This window comes from Megalops cyprinoides, chromosome 3 (genome assembly GCF_013368585.1).
Source record: "Megalops cyprinoides isolate fMegCyp1 chromosome 3, fMegCyp1.pri, whole genome shotgun sequence".
Taxonomy (NCBI): Eukaryota; Metazoa; Chordata; class Actinopteri; order Elopiformes; family Megalopidae; genus Megalops; species Megalops cyprinoides.
The window spans coordinates 50,199,130-50,215,261 of NC_050585.1; the positions used below are offsets into that span (position 1 = coordinate 50,199,130).

General features: G+C 47.8%; 1 protein-coding gene across 1 annotated transcript; it reads right to left on the bottom strand.

The window, feature by feature from the left end:
• Positions 1-8,704: 8,704 nt before the first annotated feature.
• Positions 8,705-12,235, bottom strand: LOC118775273 (protein ABHD15). The gene is made up of 3 exons (XM_036525104.1): positions 11,008-12,235; positions 9,419-10,057; positions 8,705-9,043 (listed from the first exon to the last, which is right to left on the bottom strand). The coding sequence occupies exons 1-3, from the start codon at positions 11,916-11,918 to the stop codon at positions 8,995-8,997; spliced, it is 1,599 nt and encodes a 532-aa protein (XP_036380997.1). The 5' UTR covers positions 11,919-12,235; the 3' UTR covers positions 8,705-8,994.
• Between the last annotated feature and the right edge of the window lie 3,897 nt (positions 12,236-16,132).

A 16,132-nucleotide genomic window follows, 5' to 3' on the forward strand; every position in this document is an offset into this window, starting at 1 on the left:
CACACAGTGCGTTCATCACAGGTTGAATGAACCACACATGCACGCAGCTCATTCAGTTTTTTCTTTTATTATTTTTAAATTTTAAATTTTTTTTTTTAAACCATCACTACTGCACTTGGCGTACGCAGTAGCGATCGTTTACGTGTGTACTGTATCCAAAGAGCAATGCTCTGCCACAGCAGAGGAGCCGCTGCTCAGAGGAGAACTGTGAATTCCGCTCAGCACTGTTGCGGCTGACCTGCTCCTTTTTGTGTAGGTTGATATTTGCTGAGGTCAGGACAGCCAGGGCATTTTTTTTCGTCGTCCTTGTTCTACGGCAGCAGAGTGTAGGGGCGGGCTGCTCAAGGCTTCCAGGTCTCCACGGAACGCCCCTGTCCAACTGTGTCCGATCTTCTGTCCCGCTAGAAGCATGCTTTTACCCTCCTTTTAATTTAGATGGACTCGTAGCTCCACTGCTTGAGTTGGAATTTTTTTAAGTGGATAGGTTTTAAGGTTTTTGGAGATGCCAGGTTGTTCCAGGTTGTTAAGGCAGTGAAGAGAATAGGAAGGTGGGGTGTGTGTGGGTGTGTGTCTGTATGGCTGTGACTGTGTTGTACTCATCGTAGGACGGCAGAGATTTTTACTTCCGCTGTTTTGCTCTGTACTGTCTTCCATTTTGTCTTGCATCCTGGAATTGCAGTGTAGACCGGAATGTTCTGTTCCACTCCTCACAAACCAGTACCTGAATACTGTTCATTTCTCACAGTATTCATCAGAGAAAGCAGGGGGTTTTATTATAGAATACATTGAGTTATTCTCAATGGTGATATGTAGAGGTGTAAGTGGATTTGAAAATTTGAGGTTTTTATCATTCGGTGATTCTCTTATCGTGGGCAACTCGCAGCATACTTTTGACAAAAAAAATCACACATGCAAGCAGACAAATATCAATATCAAAAACTGGAGTAATTGTGTAATGATACACAAAGAGTTATGAAATCAGTGCAGTTATAGACATAATATGTGACCTAATGACTGTCAGCTCCACTCAGTCCTGCTCAGAGGACTTTTATAGATTTCCTGGGTGTTTTTGCTCTGGCAAACACCCATGAGAGATTGCAGCAAAAAGTGCTAAACCCCGCTGTGACTAGTGCTACTTTACCGATTAGCTAACCCGGGTATGACTGCTCAGTATTGCCATATTTGTTGTCCAGCATACACTACATTAAACCAAATAGCAGGTTGCACTTGATGTTTTTATGATGAACAGCTTTTAGGATTGCAGTGCCAATAGCGAGATTAAAACTTTTTTTGCCAGAAGAGGTTCTATACATAAACACTAAGAGCTCATCTTGAAAATTTTCTTTTAAAACAAGCTATGTTTATTTTTGTGGTTTTAAGCTGTGATTTCAGAAGAAAAAAACATACAATTAATTGATACATATTCTTGTTTTTTTTTTTAAAGTATGATTCATTTTAAACTGGAAATAAAAAAAAAACAGCCATAGAATTGAAGTATCTTAGCTGATAGTGTTTTGGATTTTTTTTTAACGTACTGTATATCTCCGCGGGAGGGTTGAAGTAGCTAACTTGCCATTGTTAGCGCAGCACTGCTGGTGTGAGTGTGTCTCCGAAACCAAACCGCTCTCGGTCTCTCTTCCTCAGCTGTCTTTCCTCCGCAAACCAGCAGCCAAAAACACCAGGACCGCGTGCCAAAACTCAGGCTGAGAGGAAGAAAAAGCACCGTCATTGGCAAGAATTCTCAAGCTCCTCGGCTCTCAGATCCAAGGTCTTGTTCGAGCCTGAAATATAGGTGGGTTTTTCCCAGAACACTAAAATGAATCTGAAGAGGGACAGGGTAACTGCTGTCCTCTGTGACAGTTTGACTTAAGGGTTTAGATTTGATGAATGCATTACTGTTCCGAGCTCGGTCTGCTGCCCGTGAAAAGTGAGCCTTAAAGAAGCAGTGTGGGTGTGCCCAGGACAGACTGCGATAACCTGCATTTCTGCAGAATCATAGGACATGTGACTCTCAGCTTCTTGTAAAAGTCATTCCATAACAGACGTTCTGTAGAAGACAGAACCAAAAATACCACCACATACACTTGGATTTCATGTGGAAAAATATTCAGAAATCAACCTTGTTTAAGTCATCAGGTTATTGTTGATTATACGTGAAAAGCATCATGGTTCAGTTTGTGTTGAAAGGTGACGACACCATGTTGAACTTCCCTTCCTAGACAGAATGTGTGTCTCTGGTCAGACGCGGTGGTTGCATATCCCCAGACAGGTTTATAGCACTTAATCACATTCAGGTGGTGGTAGGAACATACTGACTGTCAGGGAAAAAAAAACAAAAACCAACATGTTCATATCCAGCTTATCTGAGCTTAGGCGATGTGGTGCTAATGCCACTGGTGTGGCAAAGATCGTTTTTCTAACCTCCCCCCGGAGGTGGTCCGTGGAAACCCTTTGCTGGCTGAGAGATGCATTATGGGAGGGTAGTGCTGTTTGCGTCGCTGCGTAATGGAGATTAATAATTCATTACAAATAACTGCGTCACCAAGGAAGGCAGTCACTGCGCTCTGCCTGTTTAATTTGCTGACATGAGCATGGATCTCCTGTTCTCATCTAAGGCGTGATGAAGTTAAACACTACTAATTCAACACTACTAATTAAATACTCGGATCCCATTAATGCAGGGGACCTGAAACAGCCTGCAGACCACATAGAAAAAAAAACATGGCATGGGTGAATGATGACTGATGGAACGCTACGGCAGTGAAGGTTTGAGATGCTCCAGCTGTGTTGAGGAGGGGGTGCTGTGGAAGGGAATGGAAGGGGGGGGGGTGCAGGTTTTGGATTGGAAGGTGAATGATGGACAAGGAGCCAATGAGGTAAGACAAGCAGAGTGAGTCAGAGGAGGGGAGAGGAGGGGAGAGGAGGGGAGAGGAGAGGAGAGGAGAGGAGAGGAGAGGAGAGGAGAGGAGAGGAGAGGAGAGGAGAGGAGAGGAGAGGAGAGGAGAGGAGAGGAGAGGAGAGGAGAGGGGAGGGGAGGAGAGTTCAGCGATGAGTGAGGTGCAGGTGAGGGACCCGGCCTGCCAGCCTGAGTCATACCAGAGCCAGGATGTGCGAGGAGATATGTGGGCTGCATTCTGGGGGACATTTGGGGATAAAAAAGGGGGGGGGTGGAACCAGTACACCATTATGTGTGTGAGGGGTGCAGATTGCACACAGGTGTAATGAAATACACCTAATTTTTTTGTGAATTCCACATAGAGACATACAGAGGTTATAGAAAAGCATTATGGTGCCTTTTTAATGGATGCAGTCTGACAACAGCACTTTTAACAGGGGAACAAGAGAACAGAATGACAGTGCTGCGGTAGAGACATGGCAAGCCCAAGGGACTGTGGGAAGATGGAGGACTGGGTAAGGGACACAGAAAGCAGTTTACCAATGACCAGCATCAGGACTGATCGGAGAAGGGGGCGGCACATTTCAGCATGGCAGCAGGACTTAGAAGGAAGTAGCCAGTGAGGTTGACTTGCAGAATGTAAGATGTTGTAAAGACTGCTTAAGTTTCCAAACTGGTAGTGTGGTGACATGCCAATGCAAACCAGGGAAAGAATAGCTCCAGGCCAGAAAACTGTTAAATATCTCAGGGTTTACATGGTGCAAGGGCTCTCCCACAAATAAAGCACATAGAATGTGTGTCACCCTGCTTTGAGCTCTCGCATCTGCAAACACATCTTAAATACGGTGTCAAGTAGGTGCTTTGCACCTGCTGAATTATTCCCAGAGCACTGCAGCAGGCAGAAACCTGGAGTGACTCAGACCACTGTGCCCCGGGAGTCGCATCGCTGTGCCATTACCTGGTGGAGCTCGCGGGTGTGCGGAAACCTTGTGCTCCTGCTAAAGATTTACTGGAGAATAACGTGCAAAGGCATAACTCTGGCAGTGTAAAGTCGATCGATGATGGAGACAGTGGAATGTATCACAGGGTCGGTTTCAGGCTGGGGCCATGGGAACAGACCGCTCTTACTGGTCCTCAGCTGTGTTGCAGGTGAAGTGTACCAGGTGGGAAGAGATTGTGCGTGTGCAGCAGGGGGCAGAGAGAGAGAGAGAGAGAGAGCGGCAGTGAAGTGCTGGCAGGGACAGATTGCGCAAGACATTCAGCTCCACTGTGTGTGTGTGTGTGCGTGCGTGCGTGCGTGCGTGCGTGCGTGCGTGCGTGTGTGTGTGTGTGTCACGGTCTGTGGATGCGTGCGGAAGGCGGAGGACTTCCCTGCGTGTGAACCTGTAGAGAGCAGAGCAGGGCAGGGTGATGCAGGCCTGGCCACGGTCTGGGCTCGTACTCCGAGACACAACCCTTCATGGAGGGGTGGCAAGACATGATGCAGCCCCGGTGAGCGCAATCTCCGATCCCCGCGAAACGTCGAGATGCCAAAGCCAGAAAGAAAAGTCTGTCACTAATTGATGCCAAAAAATGAATATGTAACTGATAAGCAAATCAACAGGATTTTGCTTACTTCCGATAATTTTTTTTTTTTTAATTGTCTCATGCTGAGATGGCATCATCTTGATATTGCCAAAATAGATTACTTTACACGCGAACATCTCTGCACTGTCCACAAAGGGTGATAGTCAGGGCACATTTATTTTAAACCAGATACGCAGCAGCTTACTCTGACTCTGAAACAGTGGCACCACACAAACCAGATTATTTGCCTAAATGTCGTCTCCCACCCCCCTCCCCACCCCTCCTCTCCCCCTCTGTCTCTCTTTCTACCCCCCCACCCCCCCCCCAATCTGTCCCCTCGGCCCTGTGGCCTTCCTTCTGTCTGGCCCCTCGGGGGCGGGTTGCGACCGCTGAATGTTCTTCTGGGTGGCTGGCTGTTGCCGCTGTTGCCCCTGCAATGCCCCTGCCCGTCCTGTCCAACCCCCATCTGCCTTCCTCTCACACCCTGGCTGTGTCCTCACACACAGGGCAACTACCTTCAGATACAAGTTTGAAAAGACTTTCAAAAAAATTTATATATAAATATATATATATACGTATGTAGTATACAATATGTGTATGTGTGTCTGTGTATAGAAGCACACACACATACACACTTGTATACATACATACATATACATTTAATATGTATGTAAGGTTCAAAAGGCAAAACATATTCAGAGTAAGGAATCAAAAAGTGGGTAAAGATGTGGATATATACAGTTACAGTTTTGAGTGGGGTGTATAGGAAAAATGTTTATATTGTATATTTAGAATTTAAAAAGTCAAAATAAAAAATAAAAACAAAAGTAAAAATAAACTGAAAAATTTGCTTGTATTGTGAAGACAAAAAAAGAAATAAGATAATTACTTGGTTTCTAACATTAATATTTAAAAAGTTAATAAAAAAATACACACAAACACACGTAAGGAGGGAGTTTTAAAAACCAAAACCAGCCGAGCTCTTCCCTGTGGTGTAAGATGAGGTATGAGCAGGGAGACGGGTCCGGGGGTCGCTCCGAAAAACGTTTGTTCCTACTGACCTGCACGCGGCGCTGTCCTCTCGCGTACGCTCTCCGCTCCCACCGCTAACCGCTGCCTCCTCCCAGATGCGTCCCGGGCCTCGCCCTTTTCTCCCATCACACCCCGCTCCTGCCCGCTCGCTGTCTCGCACCCGCGCTCACACTCTCGTTCCCTCTCCATCGGTTAGGACTCCTGGAACCGTGACCGTCTCCTTCGGGCCGCTCCTCCTTGTCACACTCTCTTCCACCCGAGGTGCTTTAAGCCATAACGAAGCGTTTTTGAAATGTGCTGCATTTCCTCCAGATTCTGCGCAAAACGGCGCTCAGAACGATTCCGTTGAGAAAGAGTTCCGCGGCTCGTGGGGGGACACGCGAATCCCCTCGCGGCCGTGTTGCCGTCGGCGGTTCACTGCAAACTTCCTTTCCCAAGCTGCTCGCCTCTCGTTAGCATGTTAGCACACATTTTGCAGTGAACAGACAGGTAACAAGGAAGTTTGAACCAGTTGAACCAAGTTTTTTTTTATTTTCTTATTTTTGTGAACATTTGCCCAGTTGACCACGACTCAGCAACGCTTACAGTGATGCGTCTTCATGATCCCATCGTTTCCTCCATTTGAGTTTGAATTCAGGCAAAGAGTCACTGTTGCCGTCACTGTGCACCAAAAAATCTAAATAATGGCATAGCAGAGAGGAGACAGTCCAGTACGAGGCAGGAAGACAGTTCTTACTCAGGAGAGGGTCTGCCTGGAATGTCAGTTGCAGAAAATTTCCCCCCTCTTAACCCCCCTCCCCCACCCCCTGTTTTTTCCTCCATACAAAAAAATCCCCAACCTATTTCTCCAGACAAACTCTTTGGTATTACTGGGTACCTCATCAAGGTCACTGGTCAGAAGTTCGGAGGTTTGGCCAATCCTAACCAATTTTTGATGGAATTCCCAACATCCTTTTTTTTTTTTTTTTTTAAGTCAACCATTTTAGATTGAGAAACCATATTTTAATATTGTTCTTCACTCATTTTACTCTCTAGCCAAATTTCTTTGTTTTTTTAAAAAAAAAGAAAAAAAAACTACTATCATTTTTATTAACATTCCCTCGTGTCCTGCTGACTGAGACCGTGGCAAAGGGGGAGCTGAGAAATTTAGGAGATGAATGTATAATGAGATAAAAGGAACGGATGTCCACTCCCTCTGGTCAGACTCTGTGCCATACCTGGGCTGCCAATGAACACATCCACTGCGTCGGCTTCCTCTCCGGAATCCTTTTTAACATTCTTTTTTTTTTTTTAAAAAAAAAGTGGTGCGTGAGTAAGATTGGTTCCGATTGGCTGAACAGCTTTGTCAGTCTCAGTCTCGGCAAATAGCAGAGAACGGTGAGGGTGGTGAGAGGCAGAGTTGAAGGAGGTAGGGGTGCGTCTCTGTACAGTGTATTTGTCAGTATTCTTTTTTTTTTTTTTTTCTTTGAAGATCATATTTGACCTGGTTCAGCATTACCATTACAATCCATATATAACCTGTATTAAAATGTATAGATTGTGAAACCTGTTACTGAATGTCTGAAAGATTACATAAAAGAAAGATTATTCATAAAATGACAAAACAAAGTGAATTGAAAAATGTATAAAAGAGGTTGAGAAATTAGAAGAAAAGAAAAGACTTTAGGGTCAAATGTAATATTTTGTTTGTAATTACTCCTTGTGTTGGCAGAGGGATACTGGACAGAGAATCAACTGTAATAAAGTAATTTTAGTATATCCTGAGTCCTGTCTTTTCATTGGGGGGTCAGTGTGTGCCAGTTTAGTAGTAAATAGAGGAAATCAGTGCAAATGTTTTATTACTGTTGATGATGGTGAAATACAGATTAGAACCCAGTGAGATTCACATACAGTTCTGTCTTATAAAGTACGGGGTTTGGGTTTGAGTTCATCTCTAAACCCATTTTTCTCACAGTATGTGTTCTCACAGTATGTGTATGCATTTTTTTTTGTGTCCTTGTTCTGGCAAGAAAACAACTGTCCAGTGAGCTTTGTTTGCCCAATGAACATTTGAATGATGGACACCAAGTGGAAAGTGGTAATCTGAGCATTTTGCATTTTTCATACATACATATACTGCCATCACCCAGTTTCTTCAGATCAATGACCTTCTGCAATATTCAGAGTTCTCTAATTATAACCATAGTGATGGATGCTGTTGAAGGATTTCCCTGCTTCTCTGTTCTCCTTATATACTTCATGGAAACAGATCTCCTTTGAAAGTTTCTGTAAAGTTCCTGAAGTCACGCGTGATTGTCCAGAGAACAGGGTTTTCAAAACAGGCTATTTCTTATTTATTTTTGTACATTTTCTTTGTAAATACATTATAAATAATTGTGATCAATATTTTATGGACACCATTTGAAAAAAAGTGATGCTGCTCTTTTCAGAGTTGTTACAAGACATGCCCAATTTCAGTTTAACTGAGCAAGTAAAACATGCAGTATTTCAGTATTTTTTTCTGTTAAGATGAGTGTGATGGGCACTGCATATCCATGTGATATTTAAATACAAAACGCCTACAAACGTCGACCCGAGGCTGATAAAAGTCCCATGTATTTTTGAACAGCGCATGCCATGTACTTGTCATTAATGAGTGATGTATTTGTACGCTTATCTTTGTAAACAAACCAAGACAGGAAGAGGTAGGCTCCCGCCCAGTTATGTTCCGTTCCCTCTTTATTGACCTCTTAACAGAAACGAAGAAAACAAGTCTTGTCGATCGATACCGCTGGATGCGCTGGAGGGGTAATTGTCCCTGATCACTTCGCCGCACAGCGCTCCAGGGCTGCGATCCCAGCCACACCGTTTCTGTGCGATTAGCTTGTGCGTGCAACCGCCGATAAAAGCGCGAATCGGCGCTATGTTTCTCCCGCTGCTCTGCATCGACCCACGGCTATTCCCAGCTCCTCCGCGTCAGCTCCAGATTAGCCCCTCCAGTCCTCAGGGGCAGAGCACTTAGCTGTTGATTGTGCTCAGCAAACACATTTCAATGCCGGTTTGCAAATGCAACTAACCTACGGCCAGCAGTGTGGCTCAGTGGTAAGGAGCAGGGCTAATAATTGGTTGCCGGTTCGATTCCCCCGCTGGGGCACTGCAGCTGTACCCTTGGGCAAGGTACTTTTATCCCACAATTGCCACAGTAAATGTCCAGCTGTATGAATGGGTAAAAATTGTAAGCTGCTCTGGATAAGAGCATCTGTAAAATGACGATAATGTAATTTAATTAGGGTTATGCTAGTCAGTTCTTAAGGAAGGGTGGCCATGTTAGCTGGCTGTGGTTTGTCACTGTAAGACCACAGTAGATGAATCCAATGATAAATGCAGGTTCTGGTATTTTCAAGGAGGTGAAGTGCCATGTCAAAATCCTGTTTAGAAAAAGGGAAATTTGCAGTGCATTTCTCCAGCCAGAGACGCCTCGTGATTTTTGTGTCACTGCGTTGCTGGATGCCGTTTCCTCTCTACAGCTTCCCCTTTTGATTCCCCGCTCCTCCTGATTCTGCAGTTTCTCTGTTAAAAGGCAGCAGCACAGCTAGTCAGCACTGCAGGCAGCTCTAATGCAGACTAGATGAACAGGGGCTCCTGCCACTAACACAGGTTTAACCGAAAGCCTCCCAGACTGGTGTGGCTCCTCTCCCTACCACCTCCTTTTTCATATGTGGAACTGTCAGTTCACACCACTCTTCTCCGCATCATTCTGTGTCCTGATGGAGCAGTTTGTACTGTGACCAGCGGCTGCTCTTTTCACATGCCAAATTGTTCTTTATTTCTCTCTCTACCTGCTGTTTTCTTTCCCTTTGCCTGAGCTGAAACTCTCCCATCATCCTCTCTGCTCACCTGTGGCACCCCCCCCCCCCCCCCCCCCCCCCTCAGCGTGTGTAAGACCTGTGCCAGGTGAACACGTCCTGCTGCTCCCCGGAGCCACACCCCTCTCCCCGCCCCCCGTGGCCAGCGGAGTCCGCCAGCGTCCGGAGGGCGGGTCTCTCTCTCCTCAGCAGGGTGGCCCTTCTTCTGCGGGGCATCATGGTGTTGATCCTGCGCCGAGGTCCCGGGCTCCCCCCCGTCCCCGCCCCCACCCCCGCCACCCCTTTCACCCTCCTCTCCTCCGCCTTCAGGAACTCTGCCACCACCCGGAAGTACTCCAGCACCACCCTGTGGCTCCAGCAGGTGGCGCCGTCCGGGGCTCCCTCCCCCTCCAGGGCGAAGCCGCAGTGGCCGCCGCGGGCCGTCAGCGCCAGCAGGAAGTAGGGGCTGTCCTGGAAGAGGGAGGTGGGCAGGGTGGAGGGGGGCGGCAGGAGGGGGTCGTCCCAGCTGCGGAGGCACAGCACCGGCACCGCCACCTCGTCGGCGTCCCGCAGCGGCTCGTTCCGCTCCCAGTACGCATCCCACTCCGCCACGGGGAACGCCCCCTCGCACCGCGGGGCGCCTCTCCCGCGGCAGAACATGGCGGCCTCCAGGTCCCGCAGGGAGGAGCAGCGCAGCAGCCTCTCCACATCCATCACCGCACCGAGCGCGCTCGAGTACCTGCCAGAGCATGCCACACAGCACAGCCACGCCCATCTGAGTGCCTCCACCAATCAGAGGATGACAGTGACTACAAAGTGGTGAGCAATCTGCCACCGAGACAGCATTTTGACCATGTCAGTTTTTTTCTGGTCACAAAGTAATTATATATAAATATACATTTACATTTACATTCATTTGGCAGACGCTTTTATCCAAAGTGACTTACAAGTGAGGTAGAGTACAACTCAAGCGAAAGCCATACACAGAGTCACAATATTACAAGTGCTGCATGACCAAGTTTCAATAGTTGGCCAGACAAGGTACAGGCTAGCTGGTAGAGACACAAGTGTGTTAAACCATTAATGTTCTTTTAATAGGGAAAGAGTTTAGGACATAAGAAACTGCTTTAGGAGGTAGTGTTTCAGGTGATCACGGAAGAGCTGCGTCCTCAGATATTTCTTAAAAATAGTGAGGGATTCGGCAGAACGGATGACGTGTGGAAGGTCATTCCACCATTGGGGGACAACATTATATACAATATAAATATATACATATAATTATATATCTGTATGTCATAGTGGCATAGCAATGGGTTTGTAGGATTTATAGCAAGCCAAACGGCGTCTGGTGGTCCCATCTCATTGCGGCGCAAAATCAATATACAGAACTTTCTCTGCCATTCTCCCCGATGGTTGAAAGAACTTCCACAACATCCGTTCTGCCAAGTCCCCCTCTGTCTTCAAGAAACATCTGAAGACACAGTTCTTCCGTTCTCACCTGAGCACCTGAAACACTACCCCCACTACTACTTTCTCATGTCTCAGAACTGTTTCCTACTAAACTATAAAATAATTTAGGATATCCTACATAATCAGGAATATAATGTAGAATGTAGAATATCTACAGCTTGGCTTGATTATGATGTCACAGTAGAGACGGGTCACATGCAACGTGTGTGCAGGTCTTACCTGCTGAGCTGCAGCTTGCGGTACAGTAGCAGCGGCCAGCGATAGAGGGCCGGCAGGGGCGTGTCAAACCACAGCTGCCCCCGCAGGACGGGCGAGAGGCAGGCGGCCGCCGTCAGGTAGGAGGAGGAGCCGCACTCGCCCAGGTAGGACAGCAGCAGCCCGGAACCCGAGCCCTCGCTGACGGCCAGCAGCGCCGAGCAGGGGTGACGGTGGCGCAGGTACGTCACCGCCTGGATCAGGTCCGAGGGGTCGCCGAATTCCTGAAAGCGGGGGGTGACCAGGGGGCAGCCGGCGTGCCCGCGCCGGTGGAACAGCACGGGGTAGAAGCCCTGCTGGAGGGCCAGGGCGCAAAGCCGCAGCAGGTGGGGCGTCACCCGGCCCCAGGAGTTGGGGATGAGGATGAGGACGGGGGGGCAGGACGAGTGGCAGCCCAGCACCCTGCCTCCCGCGCCCCCCTGCTCCCGTTTCGCCCCCCTCTGCGGCTCCCCCTTCAGCCCCACGGCCCAGTCCAGCGCCACCACCCCCCCGTCCTTCACCTGCAGGTGCTCCCGGGCGAACCTCACCCCCCCGTCGTCCTCCACGGGCCCGGCCAGGCCCAAGAGGGTCTGCACGTTGGGGTCGCCCCAGGGCCAAGCAGCCAGGCTGGGCCGGGCCAAAGAGCCGCAGTGCTGGAGCAGGAACCGGGCCAGGGCTGTGGGCTTGCACACCAGCTGGGGGCCGGTCCCCCCGCCACCCCGCCCGCCCTCCGGGGGCAGGGGGAGTCTGAGGCACCAGCAGGCCCACAGCCAGAGCCGCCAGGCTGCTCGCCTGACCCATGGCCCCAGGCAGGACTGCACGGGAGTCAGCCGCAGCAGCAGGGCGGAGAGGAGCAGCACCACAGAGGGAAGCAGGCAGAACACAGCCTCCCACATGGTGGAGGAGGAGGTCAGGGGTCAGGGGTCAGGGGTTAAATCCCGAATCCGCACAGCTTACAGCGTTCTGTTGGTTTTCAGTCCTCCTCTCGACTCCACCCCGTCAGGCAGGCGGCTTTTCGCCTTTGATGCAGAGACGGTCGCTGAATTCCTGAAAGCGACGCTCGGTGTGACACTCTCACTGCCACCACCATGTCCTTCTTCTCGCTTCGTTCGAGGGATCTGCCCCTCTGAGACACTCTGACCGCACCTCCTCTGTCGCTGCCTCCATAAATCATTAGCGCCACGGCGATCGAACAGACGAGCTGCTCCTACCACCCCCCCCCCCCCACTGCCCCCCCCCACACTCCCAATCAAATTCCACTCCCCTTCAGACTATCAAACAGAACCAAAATAGCCTCTCAACAGGAAGCTTCTCACGTTTTTTCTGGAGACGTGGTAGAATCATGTTAAGTATCACGAAGAACAGCTTAATTCTGTGCCATATCTTGAGAACTGACCAAATAAAAGGCTCAGCATCTAAAATCTGTCTGCATGTATGTGTGCTTGCTTGCACTTGTGCTGAAACACTCAGTTGCACATGTTTGCACTTCACTTTAAGCCTTTTTGTAAATCGGACGTTACAGAATTGTGACCAATGGCTGCTCTTCAACAGTTTTTTAATCAGCATTTAAAAAACACTCACCATCAGTAATATGAACATGACCGAGTGAGGTAATATTTGCAATGCATACACTGGATTAAACTGTAACTAAGGCTCCAGTTCACTGACATTTAAGCATACCGTAGTAAAGTTCATTCTCCTGCTTGCTGTTTCTTAGAGTTATTGGTATCTTACAGGTATATCCAGAGTCCTGGATAAGCAGGCAATGATCTACTCAACAGTCAGAATAAGGCATTGAAAATCATTTCCCTCACCAGTGTTGCGGCTTGCAAATCTTGCCGTTTTCAGACAGCTCACACTTCAGTATGTCCTTAATGCCGATGCTGTGCCATTATGGCAGCTCAGGTGGTCCTGGCTGATGTATTAACCTTGGCCTTTCACTGGAGGGTGAGGAGCATGTGGGTGAAGAATAATAAATGCACCTGCTACTGGTAGTTTTCCAGTGAGCGCAATCTCACGCAGTACGGAGAGGTGGTCAGCAGGGTGAGAGCTGGGCACAGGGCGTTATCTTGAAATATAGGAGCATCCTGAGGAAACCATAGCGTGCACCTGGTCACCTAAAATGGCTTTGTGTTCATTGGCTATTATACTGTCATGCAGAGTAATAATTGGGACGAAATGACTCTCAAAAGCTGGCCGCCCATACCATAACACATACATCACATTTAACTGGAACAGGCGGTGCGTGTTGAAGGATTCCTCCCTCTCCAAAATAAAAGACAACTCATCGGACAGTATTACTTCCTTCCACTGCTCAGAGGTTTGGTTGTCATTACACCACGTTATGAATTGTTGCACTCTGGCCTTGGGTTCAAGTGGTTTCTGAATAGCAGCCCCTCACATAAAGCTTTTTTAAGCTCACAATGGACAGCTGTTATTGAGACTGGGTCACAGAGGTTTATATTCGCTTCCGTCATAACTTTTAAGGTCATTGTTTCGTGTTTTCTTTGCAGCGCTCCTGTTAAGTGTCCGTCTAACCCTGTCGATGAGCTTTGACTTGTGACCTCAGTTCCTCTTTCCTGAAGCAACTTTTCCTCGTTTGGCGCATGACGTCATGATTTTCCACCCTGCTCCCCTTCATACTTCATATAATTTTGACATTTCTGTTACGGATGTACCCACAACTATTTGACCTCTTCCAAAATCTGTTATATCTGTCATGCTGCTTTAGAAACTGTCATATTCAAGTGCTGACTTTAAAACAGCTTTTATAGCAGAAACATATTGGTTCTGACATTTACAGGAAATATGTGTAGACTCTTTTTTAATTGCAATGTAGTTACTTCAGAATGAGTCCTTTGTGATTGGGGGTATCCATGATTTTGTCTAGCCCTGTATAAATACACATACAAACAAATCTTATAACCATTCTCTGAACTGCTCATAAATTCAGAGAACAATAAACAAATATCGGTTTCTTCTGTAACAGGAGAGCGCCACATGTTGAGCAATATAAAAAGTGTACCAACAGTCATTCAGAGTCAGCCGTAATTGAAGGCACAGCTGCCATTCTGGTTCTCAATAAAATCCATTCCCAAGTGGCTGTTATTTTTACCGAACAAGACCCATCAATGTCATTATAACCTTCAGCAGATGTTTGCTGCTTTTTAATTAAAAAAACTAATTTGTTTCCATAATAAAATTAGGCTCTTACTCGGAGAGACAATGTGTGTAACCCAAACCAAATTGTGTTAAGATACATATACAAAACAACAGTAATTCAATACATACATGCATTCACATAAACCAGGAATTAAAGCACACTGAGCCCCTGGGACAATTAACAGGTTATTTATTTATTACAAATGTACAATTGAGTTGCCATAGCTTTTTTCTAACTTTTTTTTAATCTATTTTGTACAGGTTAACTCTAACTTTCTCTTTCAAGACTTCTTTTCCCCCCCAGTAATCTCCCGTGTGTAGTGTAGTAAGATACATACTGTAAGAGAGACTGCAGCAGCGGAGTGTGGTCCGAGCGGATGTGTGGTGGGTGTGCGCGAGGGGACGACTCATTTATCACATGCCTATGAGTGTCTGTCTGAACGCCTGTGTTTAGCCAGTGCGATGTGCATGTGTGTGTGTGTGTGTGTGTGTGTGTGTCTGTGTGTGTGTCTCCACCTTAAAAATGTCTTTACAAGGCAGGCTTTCGGAAGCCTCTGAAGTCCACAGAAAAGAGGAACACTACAGATCGTCTGGAAGAAGCTACAGCTGTTTGACTAGCCTACTGGCTTACATAGAGATGAGTCCCACTGTAGTCCGTGACAGGCTTTGGGCCTGTCAATCACATCGCTGACTGACTGTGACACTGAGCGCGGGGAAAAGGGAAGAAACTACCTCGCCCTTCCCCTAGACGGCGACAGTACACATGAATTTCACAGGGGTGGCGAACAAAACATTCCGTATAACCCATAGCTTATAAAAATAATGTATAATGAAAATACAGCATACGGCTATTCATATTTTTTTACGTCTCTGTTCCATGTCCTCGTTCCAAGGATGAGCTAAACTTTATGACATACAGGCATGGCTGGTGTGTGGGGGGGGGGGTGTGGGGGGAGGGGGGCATCGTTGGCACTCAGTTTGTGGGGTTGGGTGCTGTCCGTGTGCTCACTCCAACCACAGTATATAAGCCAGTCTTGCGGGACGTGTGCAAAAGCAATATTGATCATCGACTACTAAAAACCAGCTCCCTCCACTTTGACACAGCCTACAAAAACCAACCCCCATCCTACAAAACAACAAGGTTAAAAAATAATATAGGGTAAGAGCACAGAGTGGTGAAATATACCCACAAAAATTGGCAACAGTTTGGATAAGACTTAGTACAGGGCGGGGAAAGTGTAAACCGGGGCAGATAAACCTGGAGAGGAGGCTGCTGGGAAGCTTTGGCCGCGCCGGCTGGACCTTAGGGAGAGTAACATGCTCAAACGGTAGGCCTGTGCAACGGTGTATTCAAAGCTGCGGGCCAGCTGACCCTGACGTCTTTCTTCTAATTTTCTTTCAGAGCAAACGGCATGACGTGGTTACTGCCGCACGATGCAGTCTACCTGCGCGGACTGAACACCTGGGGCCTCAGGGTCACCATACAGTCACGCTACGCTCAACTGGGGTCATGTTCCTACGTGCAGAGAGCAGACCGCCAACACGTTCTGCTGTTCTTATATGTCTCTAGCCCACGCCTGACTGCAGTAATTCAGAAAAGCATCTTGTAAGTTTTTGTACACTTTTAGCCGTGTAACGACGGCCATATTACAGCGCTGACGCAAAGCCCCCAAACCCTTTTCCTGGAGCTGTTGGGTTTAAATGCACAAAGCTGCGCAGACGTGCGAAACGCATTCAGCATCTCAGCACCGAGATCCGCATCATCTGGCCCGTTTAAGCTTACCGGTTCATCCGAGTGCCTGTGAGGTCACCTGAAACGAGCACATGGACGCCCTCCGGCCCAGGTAGCGCGCCTCAGTGACGTTAGAGAGGGGGCTCTACCCCAGCGTGATTTAGGGGGAGACTCAAGGCCCCGTATCTGCGACTGCCTCGCCCTCTCTGACACCAG

What these genes read in the sequence shown, in the direction of transcription:
- LOC118775273 (XM_036525104.1), bottom strand. Translation starts at nt 11,918, where the DNA reads ATGTGGGAGGCTGTGTTCTGCCTGCTTCCCTCTGTGGTGCTGCTCCTC. An exon ending in CGCAAGCTGCAGCTCAGCAG is followed by an intron (nt 10,058 to 11,007) that starts GTAAGACCTGCA and finishes ATGCTCTGGCAG; the next exon opens with GTACTCGAGCGCGCTCGGTG. An exon ending in GACGTGTTCACCTGGCACAG is followed by an intron (nt 9,044 to 9,418) that starts GTCTTACACACG and finishes GCCTTTTAACAG; the next exon opens with AGAAACTGCAGAATCAGGAG.